Source organism: Elephas maximus, chromosome 4 (genome assembly GCF_024166365.1).
Source record: "Elephas maximus indicus isolate mEleMax1 chromosome 4, mEleMax1 primary haplotype, whole genome shotgun sequence".
Lineage (NCBI taxonomy): Eukaryota > Metazoa > Chordata > Mammalia > Proboscidea > Elephantidae > Elephas > Elephas maximus.
In genome coordinates this window covers 116,066,347-116,088,274 of record NC_064822.1, presented here as the reverse complement: position 1 = coordinate 116,088,274, position 21,928 = coordinate 116,066,347, and the positions used below count along the sequence as shown (strand labels likewise).

At 46.6% G+C, this 21,928-nt stretch overlaps 2 protein-coding genes and 1 long non-coding RNA gene across 3 annotated transcripts; all 3 read right to left on the bottom strand.

Annotated features, from left to right (window-relative positions):
• Positions 1-3,601: 3,601 nt before the first annotated feature.
• ZC3H10 (zinc finger CCCH-type containing 10) lies at positions 3,602-8,990 on the bottom strand. Its single transcript, XM_049883534.1, has 3 exons — positions 8,913-8,990; positions 8,079-8,142; positions 3,602-6,679 (listed from the first exon to the last, which is right to left on the bottom strand). The coding sequence occupies exon 3, from the start codon at positions 6,622-6,624 to the stop codon at positions 5,317-5,319; it is 1,308 nt and encodes a 435-aa protein (XP_049739491.1). The 5' UTR covers positions 6,625-6,679; positions 8,079-8,142; positions 8,913-8,990; the 3' UTR covers positions 3,602-5,316.
• Positions 8,991-9,419: 429 nt separating this feature from the next.
• Positions 9,420-10,620, bottom strand: LOC126075653 (uncharacterized). The gene is made up of 3 exons (XR_007517226.1): positions 10,534-10,620; positions 10,162-10,184; positions 9,420-9,769 (listed from the first exon to the last, which is right to left on the bottom strand). It is a non-coding gene; the product is annotated as an uncharacterized LOC126075653 (long non-coding RNA).
• A 2,008-nt stretch (positions 10,621-12,628) lies between these two features.
• PA2G4 (proliferation-associated 2G4) lies at positions 12,629-21,400 on the bottom strand. The gene is made up of 13 exons (XM_049883532.1): positions 20,936-21,400; positions 18,649-18,777; positions 18,286-18,391; positions 18,109-18,178; positions 17,804-17,896; positions 16,019-16,082; positions 15,695-15,773; positions 15,475-15,553; positions 15,254-15,387; positions 14,463-14,557; positions 14,188-14,315; positions 13,972-14,025; positions 12,629-13,753 (listed from the first exon to the last, which is right to left on the bottom strand). The coding sequence occupies exons 1-13, from the start codon at positions 21,021-21,023 to the stop codon at positions 13,688-13,690; spliced, it is 1,185 nt and encodes a 394-aa protein (XP_049739489.1). The 5' UTR covers positions 21,024-21,400; the 3' UTR covers positions 12,629-13,687.
• Positions 21,401-21,928: the final 528 nt, after the last annotated feature.

Sequence of the window (21,928 nt, the reverse complement as noted above, 5' to 3'; positions counted from 1 at the left end):
GTTCGGGTTGGTCCGCGCCCCCCTAGACCAAGGTGGAGTCAAAAGGTCGAAACTCCGCCCCTCCTGCTTGGGGAAGGGAAAGGACTTCAGAGAAACGGGGCCTCCTTGATTGGACTAGCGTGCCAAGATGGGCGGTCTGGACGGCGGGAAAAGGAGGAAAGGGCCTAAAGAACCACACTTGATTGGTGAAAAAGTGGGGGAGGCGTGGTACACCATTTAAAGAGCAGAGGCGGGACCAGCAGCTCCCCCCACGTGGGGTTGGAGTGCCTTTGTATGACGTCATGCAGAGCCGCGCAGCCAATTACTCGGTTTTAGAGGGAGCCGGAGATGCGAAGTTGGGGAGTTGTGGAGGATCAAGATTTCCTTTCACCCCATTTGGACGGTTTGGGAGGATTCGCTTCTGGGATTCCTATATGTTCATTTGTCAGCTTTCCCTAGTTTTCATACTCTAAGAACATTCTTTATCCTTCAGTTTTTTCCTGGCTGTCGGAAGAAAAGAGAATTACCCTATTTGGTATGAAAGCGTTCAATGACCGACTTGGCCTATCCGGTCCCCAGCCCCCTTGCTTTGTCTGTGTAGTGTAATGACAGACATTAGAAAAAATTGGATAACCAGAGAATTACAGAGTTGGGATGATCCAGCCTTTTTTCGGTGAGGGGAGAGCAGCAGAGGGGTGACTAGGAAGTGAAGCTTTCTTTTTGGAAATCTCCAAGAGTTAGCCATCTCTCTCTCTCCTGAGGAGGGCAGATTAAAATCAAATCGTCTTAAAAAAAAAGTCATCTCAAAAATGGGGGTTCAACTTCAGAAATGATTACATTTTCCAAGAATTTTCTGATCCTGAGTCAAAATCGACTCGATGGCAAAGGGTTCGGGATTTTTGGTTTGGAGGAACTGCGAGAACACTGAGAAGTCATGAGTAGTGAGATGATTCAGTTTCTCGTTTGCTTGCGTTGGAAGATTTGGAATATTATCAGGTATAGAACTAATGCAGTTCTACATTGCACCAAGTAGGTTCAGTAAAAGAAAAAGTGCAGGGTACATTGATGATGACTATTATTGTTAGTAACTGGCCTTAGAGGTGGGGTGTTTCTCCACCTAGAAAGTAGACTATTTGGAAGCAGAAGAGGTATGCGTTGGGCATAAGATAAACTTTTAATGCAGTATATGTGGTGTTTATTGCGTCATTCTGTCTGACGCAGCCGGGGACTAGGGTTGACTGTTGGGGAGAGACTAGATCTGCAGCTGATAAATGTTATCTGGCTCTGCAGGCATAGATTTCATCAGGCTGTGTTTCATCAAAACTGCTTAAAACTTGTCGCTGCCCAGTCTCTCTCCCTCAGTTCTCTCACTTCCTTTTTTTCTACCTCCTTGCAGCTGGCAGTATGTAGGCTATATTCCGTTTGCAGAACTGTGCAAGGAACAATTTTCTGCCTACCCATATCTTCCATATCCCCAGAGGTGAGCGGGTAGAAAACGGGCCCAAGGAACTTAAATATCATCTGCTTGCCAATTGATGAAGCAGAGCTGTACTAGAAAAAAAAAAAAAAATCCTTAGAGTGAAACCTCTATAAACTGGTGTTTTAGAGCAGAGAAGACAGGGGTGGGGAATTATATTCTTTTCCAAACTTTTCTTCCCCCTATCCAGATCATCAGACCGTCTTACTGAAGATAGTATATGTGGGATGAAAGCTCATCCCCAGGAAGGCATAGTCCTAGCTGGTGCCCAGGAGCCACAGGATCAACAGCTGCAATGCAGGCAGCAGCACAACAGGGTGGGTCCCTGCCCATTGGCAATCCTGTGCCCAGATGCCACCTGGTGGTGATAAATAGTAAGTGGGTGACAGGAAGGGATGGCCCTTTGTCAGAGGAAGTGTCTTAAAGGGAGGGGCCTAAGTGAGGAGTGACAGTACTGAAACTTCCTGGACATATAATCTGCATATATATGTAAAACTATAATTGCCTCCTAGGGGAGACAGAGGGTCAGATGTGGTATTCTAGTCCCAGCCCAGAAAGGGCAACAGAATTTGAGGAAATTTTTTCTGTTATTCCTTGTAAGTTACTACAAAGTAGTAGTCCCCTTGTTGGATATCTATTATTAGAACTTTCTTATGCCAAGTCTGGAGTCAGACTGCCTGAATAGAATCCTGGGCCCATCCCTCACTAGATGTGGAACCCTGGGTAGATTCCTCTAAGGCTGCTTTCTCATCTGCAAAATGCGTACAATAGTACCTGCTGTGTCTATGAGATATTGCCTGTAAAGTGCCTAGCACAATGCCTTGGCTTATATTAAGCACCCAATAAAAGTTAGCTGTTTGAACTCCCTGTTTATTTCCTGAGTAGGAACATAAAACCTTCTCATCCTTTCTTCCATAGGACAGTCTTTCAAATATTTGAAGACATCTATTGGGTCTCCCTTCAGTCCTCTCGGCAATTTTCTTCAGCTACCCCGCTGGTTTGTCGATGACCCTCTTAAAACCTTACATTTAGAAGGGAACACATCAGGAGTGTTTCCACTTAAAAAGAACAAAGTGGAACTGCCGTTTACAACTCACGACCAGAGTTCTACTACCCTTAGGGAGTTCCTAAAAGAGTGCCTAGAACATAGCAGGCTCTTAATAAGTACTGAAATACTAATGAGGACTAAGATTTTAAATTCTGCAGACAACTGGAAGTTCCAAGTTGTTCTCAAGTGAACTATTGCTAATGCAGACCTCTACACTGTTCCTCTGACAAGCTCAAAGTTTTGTTTATCCCTAAGCAATTTTTTTAAGCGGGAATGGGGGGGGGGATAGGGTGTCATGTTTTATAATCAATTGACAGACAATTTGAATATTATCTAGTACTTCCTTGTGTTACTGTTGTTAATGGGTTTTTGCATGTTTATCCAAGTTGGTTTCTTTTTGTTTGTTTGTTTGTTTAAATAAGACATAGCCCTTGGCCGTATCACTGAAGACTTCTCGAACATGAATGCACTAATCAACACTTGCTGGGTAAAATTGTTCTATTTCCACCAAGCTCTACTATTAACTGACCCATAATTTTTTCTTATCTGCAATGACTTAGCAGGTGAGAAAGGAAAGAACTCACTCTTGACATCTGGTGCCTCACATGCTAGGGTCTGAGGTTGTTAGGGGCTGATCTGACTCTCATGGCTAAGCAGTGGTGTTATGTGGGGCACAAATAATCTCAACACTAACATCAAACAAGGTCACTCAGTGACTGTGATGAAGTGAGAAAAAAAAAAGACCACTTCATAGTTTTAAGCACAGACAACAGGTCAGCGTGCAAACCACAAAATACCACATATCCCCTCTCCGAGCTAATGAGTGACAATTGCCTCTTTACCAGTTACAGCTTTAGCCTTGCTCTAGTCTAACCTCCTAGATAAAAGATACCCAATCATAGAATTATCCCAATCCAGAGTGAACCCCCCTCTTCCTTTAACCTTCCCAAAATTACTTAGCCAAAGTTGAAATCCTAAGTCCTCTTAGCATCCTCTTGCTGAGACACACCACTGTTCCCCATGGTGTGTGCTCTCCTCATTGCAATGAGCATTAAACCCAATTCTTTCAACTATAGGTGTATCCTGGTGGTCTTTAGCTGGAGCACATTAACACAGGACATATAACATCTAGTTTCCCACATCTACCTCTTCAGAAATACTTGGAAAAAATAGTTTGTCAGGACTTGACTGGAAGAAATTCATGTTGGTATCTATGATGACATTCTTCTCTAAATGCTCATAAACCATCTTCTTTAATGATCCAGAATTTTGCCAGAAAATCAACATTAAGCTTATCAATGTATCATTTCTATATGCACAAACATTTGACCACTTTTAGTCATCAGCCCCATTCTTTTTTTTTAAGTGACTGGCCTTGACCCAGGCTTCCAACCCCAGGTATAACCTAAGTGATCAACCAGCCAAGACAGCAAGAGGTAGCAGGAGGTATGGGGGAGCACGACGCAAGATCACTTTCTCGACCCCCAAATACACTGTTCCATTAGACTAGACACCTGAGTTGTTTCCCCTACATCAGCCATGAGCTGAGGAGGAACTGAGGTTTGGTTATCGAGGCCCCTGGCCTTTTGATCCTTAAGTGGATTAAAAACCTTCTCTGGTCCTCTGTGCAAGCAGAGGAAAGGGATGAACCCTGAGGTTTGTGTCCCCAGAACTCTCCTTTTCTCAGCACCTCCCAAGGCTTTTAAGGATTAAGGCATTGGCCACTGAGGAAAAGATAGGGTAGGAGAGACATTAACTCCCATCGACAACTCAAGAGAGGCAAGCATCACCTGCTCTGCTCTGTTTGCAAAACTGAAGAATTTATAATCTACATAACATCCCATTCCCATTACATGTACCCTCTTCAGTACCTGCCCCCCTAAGTGACCCTAGGAGCCCTGGTTACCAAGGCAACCTGGGAATGGCATATGCAGAGACTAGAAACAGATGGTGCTATTTTTAGACTAGACCAGGTGGCTGCAATGCTTTTACCCCACAAAGAGCCTTCCCCAAAGCCCCACTTGATCATGTTCTGGGTCTCTATCCTTCACTGGCCTCCATCCAACCTTACCCAAGCTATGTGAGGGTGGGGTCTCTATCCCATTTTAGCATGAGATTTACTTACTGCTCCCATCTCCCCACACAGAATATCTAAGCAAGTTTTCACTGCCTCCATTTGTTAAAAATAATTATTTTTTATTTCTTTGGAAAGTGGTAAGCCCTGTCCTATGGATTTCCAGCCCAAGCTAAGGTAATGAACACTTCCCTAGCCTTTGGGCTGGAGTACTATGGTCCCACCTTCCCAGGGGCCCAGGAGCAATTTCTGTATTGTCCAACTCAACTGGGCCCTATGTTGTCTGAAGGCTCCTATCAGGCCTTCTCTCCTGGCCACCCACTTCCCAATCTTCCCTGGCTTTCCCTCTGAGTAGGGTTTTTCTTTCTTCCAAAGCCAGTGCCGGAACCTGTGCTGTGCTGTGAAGAGAGGACAAGACCAGGGATGTCCTCAACTTCCCAACAGGGGACACACAGCCCCTCAGGCAGTCCTTCCTCTTTGCTGGCTTGAGTCTGCACTCCCATGCAAGCCCCTTCTGTGAGGCTTGAAGAAAGATGGACAAGAGGACCCTCATGAAAGGGAGGTGAGAAAAAACACACCAGCCCAACCCCTTCTCAGAAGCATATTCCTTGTAGTCTCTTGTCCAGTTCTTCAGTAAGCCCTTCAGACAGGGCCTAGGAGGGCTAGGTGAGTAGGTAAGTAAGAGCCCCTCGACCCTAGCCCTAGGAGGCTGTACCAGGGGAGTGTCCGGTTGCCCCATCAGTGTGGCATGGCTGTGATGCGCATGCTCTGGGAAGCGATAGGGTAAGTCACCATGGGGGTGGTGGTGTGGCTCATTGTGATTCCTGCCAAGGGTTGGGCCATTGATACAGCCACAGGGGCCACAGGGGCCACAGATACAGCCACAGGAGCCATGGAGACAGGTGGAGGTGCCATTCCCTGGGCGATTGTTTGAGCCAGAGCAGCTGACAGTGGCGTGATCTCTGGGTTCAAGTGTGGAGGTGGGGGTGGTGGAGCAGCAGGAGGTGCGGCATTTGTTGGGGGAGCAGCTGGAGCCCCAGCGGGGGCCACCAGTTCTTGCTGGGATACAGGGCGGGGCTGCAGAGCCTGGCTGCTAAGAGTAGTGTGAGTCTGAGCAATGCCATGGTTAAAAGTGGCAACAGTGCCCACAGTGGGGGCCAGAGTCTGCTCAGTGGCTGGTGCGGTGGAGCTCAGGGTCATGACCTTGGCCTGATTACGAAACTGGGCATTTTGTTCCAGCAGCACCTCGTTGGTGGCCAGCAGGTTGCTGACCTGCTTCTTTAGCTCCTCTACCCGCTTCCTGAGCATGGCATTCTCCTCCTCTAGTAGTCTGCACTCCACCCCTCGGGAGGGAGCCAAGCTGTAGTCATACGATTCAAAATGGGGGCCATCTGGAGGACAGCATCCACCTCGCCGACGCTTGGGGACTGGCTCATGGTCCTCAAAGCCCCTATCAGGGAGGTCATAGATATCATAGAGATCATGACGTCGTCCTGGCAGGACTGGGCCTGTTGAGCCCCCACCACCAGTTCCTCCTACACCCCGAGCATCAAACTCAAAATCTCGTTGCAGGTGACGGAACTTGCACTTAGCTCCTCTCTGGCAGTCCCCCTTGAGGAAGTCACGGCAAATAGGGACTTCTTCCTTGCCATTCGGTAGGTCAGCTGGTGAAAGGCCCAGGCCAGCTGCCACTTTCTGCCTCAGCCGAGGGGGAAGCTCTCCTGTCTTCTTATAACCATCCTCATCCTCTTTGGAGCCATGGATGAATCGGCAGTTTGGGCGGCTACACTCCTTGTTCTGGAAGTCATGGCAGAAGATGAACTCATTTTTGCTTACCCCCAAGTTGGACACCTCGCTCATGTCTGGATGGCGATAGCGACAACGTTTGCCTCGCTTGCACACATTCCTCAGGAAGTCTCTGCAGATGGCATCTGAGTTGGCCCCAACACTGCCTGCCCCCACCCCACTGGCTTCCTCGCTGCCACCGCCTCCAGGGCCTCCACTGCTGCTCCCTGTGCCGTTGGCATAGCTGTCCCGGTCAGGCATCCTGGTTCCCCCCAACTCAGGGCTTTCTTCCTTTTCTTGCCACCCTTGGTGACAGCTAGGAAAAAGGAAAGCTGTGTCAAACAGGAGTCCTCTAGAAAGGCTACCACTCTTGCAGGGCAGCCCAGCATGAGGCAGGCCAGAGGGGAAACTGCTTTGGAGATAGAGAATCTAAGGGAAGAGAATTCTTGTTTGGACTGGCTGTTTGTCAGACGTCCCTGCCCAGGCCCTTGTGCACCTAGTCTTGGTCAGAATGATTCACACTTGCCTGGCTAACGGAGAAGGGAGGCAATTGGGATGAAGCCACCTCATCTCAATGCTGACAGGCGGTCTGAGGAGGGGGAAGGGAGAGAATAGTGTTGAATTTTATCTCACTTCTGACCTGGCCTTATTAAAGTTGTAGAAGTGAAATTAAAACTACTGTGGGTATCTAAATAAGCTGTGAGGAGACAGGGAACAGTGGTCAAAATAGGCTGGTGAGCTATTAGGGATGACGGGGCACTGGTAACAAAACAACATCCCTTAACCCTTCTTCCATGGCCCCTGTGTCAGATCTCTAAAGCTCAAGAAATCCTGGGTGAAGACTGGTATGACCAGTTTGAGGGCAGTTCCTAAACTTATGTATTGTCTCCTCACCCAGCAACACTCTCAACCCATGAAGACAGCCTCCTTCCACTCCCCTTTAAAGGAAGGAGTGCTATAGCTACAATCTCTACTTCTAGGCCCCAGGACAGATCCACCTGTGAAACGGCCAAGGTGGGAGGAAGGAATTAATTCCACAGGAACAAGTGACCTTTCTTTCCCCATTCTACACCCTCTTCCTGCCCCCCTCCCTATGGGAAGATCCCACTGACATCAAACTACACCATTCCTCACCCCATAAAGACCTGCTTTATATACAGACTCTATAAAAGCTTTTTAAATCTCTTCTTTCTCTAGAGAGCTCAGGAATGTCAGTCCACTGACCCGGTTCTAACACAACCACCACCCTACCACCCCCAAGACTGTGAGACTCTGCTACCACGTGTCTGACCGCCTAAGCTTTTCCTAGGCAGTGTTCAGGCTCCCTCTGGTGTCCAAATAGGAAAACTTCATATTGTTTCCCCATGAGTATATAAGGCTTTCCTGATTTTTTGGGCCTTCGCTCTCCCCAGTTGCCTTGACTTTACCTTCAAATTCCCCTAAAATGAACTGATCAGACCAGAGGCCAGAATTACTAAATAATCTATAAAAGAAGACGAGTTCTTTACCTCCAAAAGGAAGTAACCCCAAAATAAAAGAAACAATCAAGAAAAGGGGTGGTAAAAGAGAAGATAAAACTTTTACTGAAAAGGAAATCACCAAGTGAAGAATAAATTATCATCTTTCCAAGCCTGACCCATGAAGCAAGTTCACCAGAAGCAGATAATCAGATAGGACATTCCTTCCCACCCAATTCTCCCAGGATTATTCAATACCTGAGGTAGCTCAGGTGAAGTCCGGAGCTCCTGTGGGTCTCCACCTCCACATCACTGCTGGGTTCTGAACAGGAAAAAAAAAAAGACACTTGGGTGGGAGAAGGGGTAAGAGTGGAGGACGGTGGTTTGTCACAAGAATAAGTCTGACAAAACGGCAAGAGCTCTGGACACTTCAAAATTTCCTTAGGGTTCAAACTGCACTTCTTCACCTGTCAAAGGGAGATGTCGCCAGCAAGAAGAATAAGCGACAGAACTAATTTGGAGAAGCTGGGACGATGGGATGGAAAACGAAGAATGAGGGATGTGCCCTGCAGGCCTCAAGATGGAGAATGTGGGGATCAAACCCCAGCCTAGAGTTGGGGTTAGGAACACCGAATTCGGAGCTGTAGAAGGGCAGTGACTGACAGTGCAGTGGATGGCAGATTAGATTTGGGGATGGTGATTATGACGCTTGGTAACATCCCAGAGTTTGCCCAAAAAAAAAAAAGTTCTACGAGTTTCCCCACAGCAAGTCTTCCAGCTTGGCAGGTTCCGTGAAGCGCCGCCGGCGCTCAGCCGTGGACCAGCTGGATAGGACACTACGGGAGCCCGAAATGGAGGGGGGGGGGCTCCAGGTGACATCAAGCTGAGGGGATGGGCAAGGTTGTGACGTCACGGAGCTGGCGTTTGCTCGCGAAGCGGGGTCACTCAGAAAAGAGGCTCGGCCTTGGGGTGTGAGAAAGAGACAGCTCGTTCCTGGGGGGCCATGTGCGGACCGCCCGAGACCAACCGCTGGGCCGGCCCGACTCCTCCCCTCCGGGCGCGGCCTCCACCTAACTCTCCCGCCTCCCTCACCTGCCGCCACCGCCGTAGTTGCTGCTGCCGCCTGCCGGTCCTCTAGCTTCGACAAAGAGCCGCCCACCCAATCATCCTTCCGCTTCCTGCGGAAGAAATGACGCTCTAGCCACCAGACCCGGAATTATACTCTATGGCGTGTTAAGTATTTGCGCGAGCCACAGGAAGTTCCCAGCAACCCCTGCGAGTCACCATGGCAACCCGATCAAAACAGCCCTGCATCTCCTCCACATACCGTTGCCCCGAAAAGAGGCGGCAAATTGGAATCGCCATTACTCCCAAACAACCCGGTAACCTATCCCCAGGCGTGTATTACACCCTTTGCCGAAAGGGCTTCTAAGTATTGGCTTTGGGGCCCGGGGCTGCAACCCACGAACAGGGCTCTGTAGCTGATGGAGTTTCTTCACATCTTCCATAGCACGGGTCACTAGTGACACGGCAAACAAAATGTGATAATCCCCAAAAGAACCGTAAAAAAAAAAAAATCACATATAACAGACAAGAAGATTTGGTTCTTCAGCCAAAACAGCAGAAGAGATGATTTATTGTGCACATGTTACACTCAGCCACAACTGAGAACAGAACTAGTCCAGACTGTCATAGGTCCAGGGCAAATATCAAAAGGGTCTGATTTAGTACAAGCAAGGTGGGCCCCTCGAAGGTGTTCGCAGCGATCAAATGGCGATGGAAATTCTAGATCCACTGAGATAAGTTCCAGACAGTAGCATGCAGTCAGCAACTTGTACCAGCGTCCCTGGCCTCCGACATTCCATATTCCTGCTGCTGTGGCTTCCGTGTGTGCACACGCTAGCGTTTACTTGGACCTCTGCCTCATCTTTCTTCTTTTGCGCTTCAGCCTGCAAGTAGATAATGAATACATTAACTCCTGCCTCCAAACCTATGGTCAGTTTCTCTCCCACTTATGTACATAAACAAAACAAAGAAAAAAACCACCCAAACCCGCCGGCGTCGAGTCGATTCCGACTCAAAGCGACCCTCTACTACACCGTAGAACTTCCCCGTAGTTTCCAAAGGGCGCTTGGTGGATTCTAACTGCTGACCTTTTGGTCATACAACACGTGAAATGGTAAAACGAAACAGCAATACGATTTTAGTTTTCACTTCCTGGCTCTAGCAAGTCAGTGCATTCAATTTTTTTACATTCCTAGACCGAATGCCACCCGCCCCCCAAGTTTTACCGAAGGCGTGCTCCCGTCCCGCTTCCAGTACTGACAACGCCTCAACATACCTGCGCATTCGCTTCTTCCTCCACTGCAACCGATCGTAACAGAGGCAGAGAATAAAACAAGAAATCAGTAGTTTCAGTAACAGGTTAGGTAGGGGTATCAAAAGCCCTTTCAGTCAGGTTCTTAAGTAAGAGGGCTTGGTCGCAGCAACTGCCATCAGTTTGGATCCCACGATGTAAACCCGCATCTCACCTGCAGTCTTCTACCCCTGCCATCTCTCCCCAACTCCTCTGCTTCCCACCAAACTATCCTTATCCCAGGAGCTCCTGGGCACTTTTCGAGAACCCAGCGATTTGGGTACCATGGCGGACTTCGCTAGTTTACCCCACTCGCCAATCCCTACCGACTCAGTTCACTGTTCAGGAATCGCTCACCTTGGCTCTCATGGTCCGGAGGTTTCTACGGGGAAAGAGAAAAAAGCTACAGTTAGTTTGCTGAGATGATGGTTACGTGCAGCCGCAAGATGTTAATGGATTCTATGCGGACTCCACACTGTAGAAACACCTACCTAACAAGATGGCGCTAAGGCCGAGAGAGAGCCCGAGTTCCGCCTACAGCTATTTTATGGAGCATCCAGTGTCGTCACTTCCGCCTCCCGCCCCCCCGGGGCGGGGCTGCCTGAGTGAAATAACAATCTCTCAAACAGCAGGTGGTCGAATTATTGAGCTGAAGCGTTGTAGACGCCGTTAGTTCTCTCGTTAAAGAGTATCTGGAATTCAAATTACCAAGCCCCCCTGCCCCACAATTTTCATTACGCCAACACTGCATTATATAAGGTGAGCGTCTCCCAGTATGGTATCAAGGGGTGCGGACAAGAGAGTGACCTCCGCCTCCTTTCTCATTGCCTTATGGGAGTTGCAGTTACCTGGCAAAACCCTCCATTTTATTCTGTATTGGTGCCTACTGTGTGTACAAAATTCATCATTTGCTTTACGGGTTTGCCTTGTTTTCTAAATTAAATTGCTGCAGGGAAGTTCAATATCGTTATTTCCGAAGGTGCTAGATGCCAGAACATTGAAGGATGGGAAATGGAGAGTGGGGAAAAGTCACTATTAAAAATCAACTTCCTAAAACTCCTAGAGAATAAAATAGCCAGCTATTAGGAGCTTTTTCCACAATGCCTGAGGCAGAATGTCATTAGCCATCCCAAACTAAACTGCCAGGAATTTGTTGAGAATAAGTAATTCCCCACCTAGGGATGAAGATAAAACCAACGTACAGAGGGGAACAAGCCAGATTAGCCAAGTCGTAGTGATTAAGAGGAAACCCTGGTGGTGTAGTGGTTAAGTGCTAGGCTCCTAACCAAAAGGTCAGCAGTTCGAATCTGCCAGGCAGTCCTTGGAGACTCTATGGGGCAGTTCTACTCTGTCCTATAGGGTCGCTGAGTCAGAACTGACTCGATGGCACTGGGCATGGGCAGTGATTAAGAGGTTGGCTGTTAAACAAAAGGGGTGGCAATTCGAATCCACCAGGCCCTTCTTGGAAACCCTATGGGGTCGCTATAAATCACAATCGACTTGAAGGCAACTGGTTTCTCCAGAGCAAGAATGACATCTGGTGTTAAGAATTTGCCAGGACCATGGTGTGGTTAGGTCAGAATCATCAGAGATTTGGTTTCAGGAAACTTGAATTACGAAGGATGAAAAAGAACTCAGCATAGATTTTACCTTGTTCAATGTTTAAAATACTGTAAAATCTTGTGCTATAATCCCTCCTCCTCCCTTTTGATGGTTTCCCTTTCGTATTTATAGAATAACATTTCACTTTTTTAACTCGGGGAAATTGAGTTTTTAAAAATTTACAGTCCTTGTTACAAGTGTTTAAGTAGTTCTAGTATTGTCACCATCAGAGTGTGACAAGGTTTTGAAAACATATATATTTAAGAAATTTATATATTAAGTCCATCAAAATTTCCACGGTTAATTGCCTACTAATCTGTTAAGATCTGAGGGGACCTGTGTCCAGTCTTGTTCATTGTAATACCTCCAAGTCACCAGTGCCTCACATGTAGTAAGGTATTCAAATCTAATGAACAAATATTCACTCAAGCTACCTGGCCCTGAAGCAGAGAGCAGTATAAAAAGGCTTGAAGACTATGAATTTCAACGCCTGATTACGGAACATTAAAAACTAAAGCATCCTTCCTGGGTTCCTAAATTAATACTTGTATAGTGTTTTTTTTTTCTTCTTCTTTACAATACACAACATAGTGTCCTAGTCCCAAAGTGTCAACAGCAAGTAGCACATTGCTACTTTAGAAAATTAAATCACCATCAAACTCCCATTTCCTATATGTAATTTACTATGCTGTAATTCAGAGAATCCAGGATTTGTGTCTTCCCCAACTCCAAATATTCTTTGACTAGGAGGTAGATTATGGCACTGTAGAAAAACAGTTCCAACTGATGTTCACTTACTCAACCGGTACTCCCCACCTCTGTTTAAATAAGAGCAACATACAAATGCACATCAATATGACCAAATCCAAATTTATTTTAACGCCATCTCATTCTCAAGGTGTTTAAAAACCTCATAAATTAGTGGGAGCCCTAGTTTCCTGGGGCAGCATGCCAGAGGTACTGAAATTCATCACCTTTCTCTCCAAACCCCCAGCAATTCATCCAATCCAAGTCCACAGCTTCAGAAAGCCAGGAGTTGTTTCTTCAGTCAGTCTGCTCCTCCAGTTCCTGGTCTTTCTTTCAAAGGGGAGAAGTCAAAATATCTCAGACAAGAAACAAAACCTCAGCTGAGCTTCCAGCTCTTGTTTGCGTAAGATGAAACAAGGGAAGATCCCACTGACTCCAAAGAAAAGGACATGGTTGAGATGGATTACTTCTTTACAGCTTTGTGAAAATGAAAAAAAAAAAAAAAAAAAAACCTGCAGAACAAAAATGACTAAAAAGATTTACAAGTGAGAATTCACTTGATAGACAAGAATCCCTTTGTAAATGCAGGCTCCGGCTCCTGAAAATGGGAGAGGCCTGACCAGACAACCTGGACAGTAAGAGGAATCTGCCACATGTGAATAAAAACAATCTGAAGAATAGCTCCTCTATTTTGAGGACAAAATACTTTGGGGGAGTGAGAAAGAGAGGAAAAAGCCCCAAAACAGATGAGAAAATGCTGACATTGGAGTGGCATAAAAAATTTCAGCTGAGTTTTTAGTGGTGGTGGCTAATTTAGCCTCCCTGTTCTGTTGTAGGGCCACAAACTTTGACCAAGCATAGTAGAAAAAGGCTAGAAAGAGGGGCTTGAAGACGATGGATTTTGACTCCTGATTTTATTACTCAATTTCTTTTTTCTATTTAAAGTAGTCTTCAGTGGCTGGGAAGCCTGGCCTCCCAAGACCAGAGTCAGTTGGAGCTGGTTGTTGTTGGAAAGGGATGGGTTGGGGGACTGGGATGGGGGCAGGGAGACCCCGCTCTGCTGGCGGTCCTGGATGGAGAAGACAAACTGCACTTCACAGAGCCTGGGGTGTGGTGGGAAGGGATGAGGCAGGAGCTGCAAGCTGGGGAGATGGGACCCACCTCAGTCCCCAGCTTCATTCTCTTCTAATGTTTCCCCGCTGGTGGCGTTCTCTGCAGTCTTGGAGGCCTATATTCAGGGAAAGGAGAAAGAGAAGACCTGTCAGTTCCCAACTACTTGAAGCAGTGTCTGGAGGACCAAGAACAAAAGTATCTTAATCATCTAGGTCAGGGCTGAGATGGGGGAAAAAAAGGATATACAGAAATATATACTCCACCCACCACCCAGAAAGATGGAATAAAGAGGGATCAGGTTCACCCTGCCAGGAAGGAAAGATCATAACACACCTTCTTTTTTTTCTTTTTCTGAGTTTTCCGGCTTGCAGAACTCTGGAGGAGGGCCTGGAAGATAGGAAGAAGAGGCAACAAATTGTAAGAAATGTGGAGGAAACACTAACACGAAGTGTTACTCCCAGTACTATAGCTCTTTTCAGAGCTTTGCTGACATCTCGCCCTCTCCCAGGACAGATGCCATGTGCTCCTCACTTTCCATCCCACACTAACCTTCAGCTCTGCATCCTGGACCTCCATCTCAGACTTGTAGAGGTCAGGCTCAAAGGGACCACTTGTTATCCGCATGGGACCATTAGGCATGAGTAGAACTGTAAATTTAAACTGGGCAACAAATTCACCTATGGGAAAAATGAAGAAGTGTTTTGACAAAATATTCCTTTTTCATACTTAGCTCTTTACCCTAAGTCATGGGGGTGGGGGTGGGGGCGGGGGGCTGGGTGAGTACCATGTAACCAGGAACTCTAAACTCTCTTTTTAGAACTCACCCTCCTTCTCATAGAGAACATTAAATGGTTGTAGTAGTTCATGTTTGGCACACTCCACCACACCCATCCGGGCCTTCTTCTCATCTTCAAATGCTCTGGGTAGGGGAAGAGGAATTCAGGTATCCTTAACTCCCCATCAAGTCTTACCATCTTACTCATGTTTTTAAATAGCTCCTAACCTCAGGCTTATGCTTAGGATTGCGTTCCTGCTTCAATTAGGTCGAAGGGGAGGGTGTTATGGATTGAACTGTGTCCCCCAAAAATATGTGCTATAAAATCCTAACCTCTGTGCCTGTGGTTGTAATTTAATTTGAGAATGGATTATCTTTGTTATGTTAATGAGACAGGATTAGTATAGGGTATATCTTGAGTCAATCTCTATTGTGACATAAAAGAGACTAAATGCAAACTGAGAAGAAAAGATGGGGCAAGAGAGATGCCAAGCTACATGAAGATCGCCTAGGAGCAAAAGCTCAAAGAGACAAGGACCTTCCTCCAGAACTGGCAGGGAGATAAAGCCTTCCCCTAGAGCCAGCACCCTGCATTCAGACTTCTAGCCTCCTAAACTGTGAGAAAATCAATTTGTTTGTTAAAGCCTTCCACTTGTGGTATTTCTCTTATAGCAACACTGGATAACTAAGACAGAGATGAAGAGAGCATGACTGTGTCTGTACTACAAGTCTAGGCAAAAGGGGAAAAAAGAGGAGGAAGTGGGAGAGGGAAAGGTGTTCCTGGGAGCATGGTCTGTGAGTCAGACTGGTTCCAAGTCCTCTCCTTGCTAAGTGCAGTACCTTAAAGTAAATGGCATGGCATCAAAACGTCTTTCCACCTCACTGAAGAAGGCACGTGAAGTTTTCATTTTCAGGCCATATTGTTTAGAGGGATCTCGTTTATAAATGGTGGTTCTCTGTCCTGCATCTTTGGCCTAAAAGAGTAAGTCAGGTCACATTCGGGCCTGTGTTCTTCAACACACCCTCAGTAAGCCCCCTTAGCTAGCTCAGGTAAACCTCACCTTGCCCTCTCCTGAGCTGACAAGAACGTCCACAGCATATACTTCATGTACTTCAAATTCAGCTTTTTCATGGTCCTTCCTAAAAGGAATAGTGGGAAGGGGAACCATTAAGAGCAATAAGTAGTTCCTAGGAGCATGGAATAGGTGGACAAGGTTAGGCTGAGAGCGTGGAAGAAAAAGTTGATCATATGATGAAAGGTGAGGTGGGGCTGGCACCTACTTCTGCTGGTCTGTGGGATTCTGAATAATGGTTTTCTCTCCATCGATGACATGCTGCTTCAATTGGTGTGACAACATACCTACAGACAGGATAAAGCCTGTGGCACCAGCCATCTGGAATCCCAAAAGGTTTCTAAATCCACCCACCTAAGTAGTTTGATGGGGCAGGCAATGAGAGAAAAGTGCCTGGCTTTGGGAACACAGGGCTCTGAGGTTTCTGGTCTAGACTGAGCTAGAGCCAAGATGGATCCTCAAGGGAGCAAAAGCCTCAATTCTGTTAAACCACTCATCCTTAGACCCTCAACCCTATTATCTGAGGTCTCACCTTCTATTGGAGTGCAATTAAATGAGTGGGCAACTTTGTTCCAGGCTTCTGTCACTTGTGTGTTCTAGAAGTACAAGATCAAATGAAAGGTGAGAAGTATCAGTCCCCTACCATAAGAATAAGAAACAAAGAGCTGAGAGTTCTAATATCCTCTGTCTAGTGTGATCATTCTCTTTGGTTTTTCATTTCATAGCCCTATATTCCTACAACCTAAAAAGTATATTACATTTGTATATAATTTTACAAAGCACTTTCACAAACCTGGTCTAATTAGACAATTCTGGAAGTGAACAGGGCAAATCTGTACCCCAATCTAGAAGATGAATAAACTGAGTCTTAGAAAGGTTAAACGATTTGCCCAGGGTTAAACAAGTATTAAGTGGAAGAACCTGCTCATAAACCCAGGTTTTCTGACTTCAAAACTAGAGTTTATTTTCATTATACCTGGTAGTATAACCTACTGAGAAAGGACAGCAAACTCCTATTTTTCCTTTCTCACTACTTTCAAACATGATCTCATCCTCACCTAAGCAAAGGTTCTTAGACAAAGAGAAAAGTGAATTTAACTAATCACAGGTAATACTTATTGAACAGTTATGTGCCAGATACTGTTCTAAGTACTTTATATCAAGTATCTTAATTGTCACAACCACCGTGTGAGAATAAGGCACAATTTTTTCCCCTCATTTTATAGGTGAGGAAATTTGAGCTCAAATTTATTTTTAAACAGTAAGAGGCAGTAAAGGAGCCCTGGTAGTGCAGTGGTTAAGAGCTAAGCTGCTAATCAAAAGATCAGCAGTTTCTGGCTGGTCCTTGGAAACGCTATTGGTCAGTTCTACTCTGTCCTATACAGTGGCTATAAGTTGGAATTGAATTGACAATGGGTTTGTTTTTTTTGGGGGAGAGGGGCAGTAATAGGGTGTGAACCCAGACAGTCTGATTTTATAGTTATATACAAGCCACTAAAACATCACCTTCCTGTGAAGACATATAATACTATATAAAATAATAAAAATGCAAAATTATGCATGCTTACTATAGCAGGCACTGTTCAAAATACTTTTTAACAGCTCCAGGAAGTAGATTATCATTATAAGGAAACTAAGACACAGAAAGGTTAAGTAAAAACTACGCAATTAAAAATAATGGGGAAAAGTACACAGATTAAAAGCATAGAATGAGGAACAAGACCGCACAGAACAGGAGAGAAAAGAAAGGACGATGGGTCTCTGGAAATTTGCATGCTAGAAATGTCTCCAGTGACAATCTGATATGCTTAATTGTATTAACTATGAGAACTTTATCATCCTAATATGTCCTAAGCACAGGGCTAACTTTTGGCCTATTTCTGGCACTGGTTTACCATTCTCTCTCCTATCCTTTTTATGATGTGACTGTTGTGTTATAAGCTTTTAAAATTAGTTTTGTATCTTTTGTTGTAGGCTACCTAACTAAAATTATTTTAAGAAAAGAAACATACAAAATAGAAAAGATCTCTATAGGCTGCATGAGGAAGGGACCACATATCCCCATATACTTGGCACAGTACTGCCAATGGCAGGTACTCCAAGTTAACTGCTGTTTAGTGTGAAGATCTTTAGCTCCTGCCTCTTTAAGAAATCTTATCCTAAGATGTAGCTATAAAAAGCAGTTTTTGTTTGTTTGTTTGTTTGTTTTAATGATAAGAGGGCTGTGGGGAAGTTGACAGTTCAATATTGAATGGCTGTAGGTGACTAATGCATCTTTGGCTCTATCAAGCTTTTGGAGTTGGACAAAATAGCTTACCTGGTTTCCAGGTTTGACCAGGCGTAGGGCAGCCTCAGCACAAAGGTGAGCAGCCTTAATGACATCTGCTTTCCGTCCTGTTACTGGGGTCCCCTGTAGGTAAGAGGAGGAAATGCAATTAGAGCATTCCAAAGCCCTTCAACTCAACTGATTATTCAGTTAATACCCGTGTGCCCATTTTGCAAGGCCAAAAGCAACCTTTCTCCTTTTGCTTCTCTAGAGACTCAAAACTTCTGTGATTGGGGTGGGTACCCTATACCCCCCTCCCCCCGTTGAACAGAAAGAGTTCAAGGCAGGCCACCTACCTCAGCTACATCAACCACAAAAGTGTGAGCCACATTAGCGATGAAGCCATCCACATGGACCCCAAGGTCTCTGCAAAGCAAGAGTAGAGTACAATGTTAGGAAATTATGAACTTAGGAACTGATACTACATAAATGCTTAGCAGGAAGACAAATGGTCTATATTGGTTTAAGCTTACATTTTTACCAAATCACCTTCCTTGAGAATATAGTCCTGGTCGCTCTTCAAAGGCGAGAAGTGACATACACAGTTATTTACTGAAATGCTGGTGGGAAAGGCAATACCTGTAATGAAAATTTCTATTAGCCTACTGCCCCACTGTCTTGGAGCCCTGTGGTCCCTCAGACAAATGGAAGGATTTTCAAGGTCTTGCTTAAGTTTGCAGTCAGTTTGGGCTCAGTAGAAAATTGCCTATGTCCCACCTGCCATTTGAAATTTCCAAATATCTCAACCAGAGCTGGGGTGGAGGTTGCATCATTAAAATGAAACAAAACATTCAAGACTGGATAAAGGAAATTAATAGAAATTGTTTTGTTTTTACCTTTCTTCATTTCTTTTTCTTTCTTGAAGATTTTCCCTGTCTCTTCCATAATCATGGCATCACCTTTTTCACACAGGCTTAGTACGGACACACCTGAGCTGGAAGCTTCCACCAAAGACCGAAGTACTCCTGGGGACAGAATCCTACCATGTCAACCTTGCATGTTACCACTCAAGAAATAACTAGAAGTTGGATTCAGGATTCCTAATACACCCTGGTGCCACTGCCTTGAGGCTGAAAGAGGGAGCAAATTTTACGTCTTGGAAAGTGTCTACCTATAATCTTTGAATTCTGCCTACCTTTTCTAAAAAAGGTCAACACTGCCTTCCCTCCTTTACATAATGTGACAACTGGGTATACACAATCTGTCTCCCTAGGCAAGGCCTTGGACTTCCTAAAGATGATACCTTTGGTGTGGTAGGACAGGAGTTTATGAACTTCAGGGGGCTCTGGCCAAGGTATCCAACATTCATGCTAAGCAGACTAGAAGAAATTTTATATGCGTCAGCAACAAGAAGGTAGACATAGAGCTGCTGACTCGAAGCTGATTCACTGTTAAATATTACCTTCTTCCCTTCTCAGACAGCCCAATTAGGTGTTAGTAATCTCAATTTATGCAGACTTATTTCCTCATAAACAAGCATATAAGGGCACTTAATCTAAGGTCCCTGGGCTTCAGCAGTCATAACTTACAACTTACAGTTTATAACTTACAGTTGATCTCAGAGGTATGTGACCCAAAAAGTTTCAAAACTGGAATCTGGACCATAAGAGCCTCAAAAGTTACAAACTTCTAGAAAGAACACTTTTTTCTGATCCAAACCATTACTATCAAAATTAAAAAGTACCAAAAATAAGGGTAATATACTAAATGTCCATTGTGTTATGAAACACTATAGTGTTCACTGGATGCCCTCTCTATGGACCATCCTAAACATCGGGTTAGATTTTTGAGATCTAAGTTTTATTAATCCTTTGAAAGTCTGGGGGAAAAAAAAAGCTATTTCAGCCAGAGGACCAAAAGCATCCTAAATACCTCCTCCCCAACTATCTGTCAGTCAAAACCACTTAAAAGCCTAAGGACAAGCAGCTTGTCTCCCTAACTGGCTTTTAAAATGGAAAGGTGAAATGGAGAGAAAATAGAAAGTGAGGCACTTGCCTAGAGTGGCAGGCAGCTACTCAGGAAGTCAGTACAGTCTTTATAACGATGAGTTCTAGCAATTCTGAAATCAGTCTACCCCATCCCCTTTCCAGTACTATTCACAAGCTTGCCTTTCTGGGATTGGAAGGGGGCACCTCAAAACACTCCCAGAGCTGTCAAATCCCTGAGAATAATCAAATGTTTAGGCTAACTAAGGCTATCTGCACAGATTGGAAGGGTAGGAAAACCAAAAACCAAACCCGTTGCTGTCAATTCCGACTCATAACGACCCTACTGGTCAGGGCATAACCGCCCCATAGGATTTCCAGGGAGCGGCTAGAGGATTTAAACTACCGACCTTTTGGCTAGCAGCCGAGCTCTTAACCACTGCGCCACTAGGGCTCTGGAAGGGTAGCAGTAATGAGTAACTTCAAGAAAGCCAAGTAAATGTCCAAAAGTTTTGTTACAAGCTCCAGGGGTGCCCTCCAACGGTCTCCTGAGCTGGCCCAAGGGTAGAAGGGGGCCCCCACCAGGAAAGGAGGTGAAGCAAAGAAGGAAAACTCTAGCAAAGCACGTGTGGAGAAGCTGGTGTCACGGGCCGTAGCAGAGTTAAAAACGGGAACCAGCGATCCGCACGGGGACGAGCAACACGTGCCAGCTCGAGTCCTGACGCCCAGAAGCCGCGACAAAACAGAGGGGCGCTTCCGTCGCCAACAGCTGGGCGCTTCCTTTCGGAGGTGGCCTCGCCAATGCCAGAATCAGAGGAAGCAGGGATCTGGACCGAGGCCCGCCTAGTCCCGGGACCTCTGTTTCCTAGAGGCCCGGAGGACCAAGAGGTGCGAGCCAAGAGGAGACGTGCCTTGTCTCATTACCAAAGGCCTAGGGACCGAGCCGGCTGAAGGCCCGGCTCTCCGCTCTTTCCCGCCGCTAGCCTGCACGTCCAGACTCCAACCCAGGCCTGGCCACTCAGATCCCAGGTGCAGCTCAGGGTCTTCCCACCATGCCGCTCCCCGTGGACCAGCGTGGGCCCCTCGGTAGCTCACTCAGCACGACCACGCCGCTCCAGCCACTCCGGGGCCAGCCGGCATCATCCCCCTTGCCTCGCCCCCTCAGCCTGGAACCCCAGACCCCTGAGGCCGCACTCACGGTTGGCGATGTCGCCCCCCATCTTATACTTGGTCACGACCAGGTCCTCAGCGATAGTTTGCTCCTGCTGCTCGTCCTCGCCCGACATCTTCCCACCACCACCGCAGCCTCGTTTCCCCTGAGCCGCCGCCTCTGCCTCCCTTCCCGGCCGCAGCCTCTGACCACAGACTCCTCGATCCGCGAGGAAAGCGCGAACGAAAGCGCGAGCAAGCAAGGGAGCGGGCGGGCAGCCGAGAACGAGAAGCTGCGAGCGCGCGGGCTGAGGCGCAGGGCACGATGGGACAACGAGTCTTTTTCACCGCCAGCTTCTGGCCGCCCTCGTGGACTCGCGAACTACAATTCCCAGACTGCTTCTCGCGCCCCTAAATCAGGCCCTGGGGCCTTGCCCTCCACGGGCCTCGCACGCTGAAGTCGCCGGGCACGCTGGGAAGGATCAGGCACCGGCGGGAAGGCGGAGCCGTTGGGGAGCGTGAGGGGAAGCATGGTCTCACACGGAAAAACCACATCTACCCGGAGCGCTGAGCGAGAGCCCGTAATAGAGGGGGGCGGGCTGAGTGGAAAGGGGCGGGGCTACGGCGGGGAACTAGGTTTTAAAGCAGAGGGGCAAGGTGGAGCCGAGGCGAATGGGCAGTGTCTACGCCAAGGGCTGGGAGGCGCGCCCGTCTCTGGAATTCTGGGGCGGGTAGTGGGACCGGCCTAGCAGGTCCAGTGCATTTACAGCCTCCCAGTCTGGAGGCTGGACTCTCACTGGAGTGAGATGGCATTATTGTTCCAATAGCTGATGGCTTTGATGGCATCTAAGGGAAGTGTTCAGAAAGAGATTTACGTGACCACATATTTTAAGAGAGAGTTCTGAAGCATCTGGAAGTGTCGGTATTCCGCCCCGCCCCTGACGGAGAGCACATCGCATAAAACCATCCACCAATAAGGCGTTTTCCAGCTTCTTCAAGCGTGTTTTTTTTTTTTTTAATTCCCAGCTAAGAGTTACCTTGT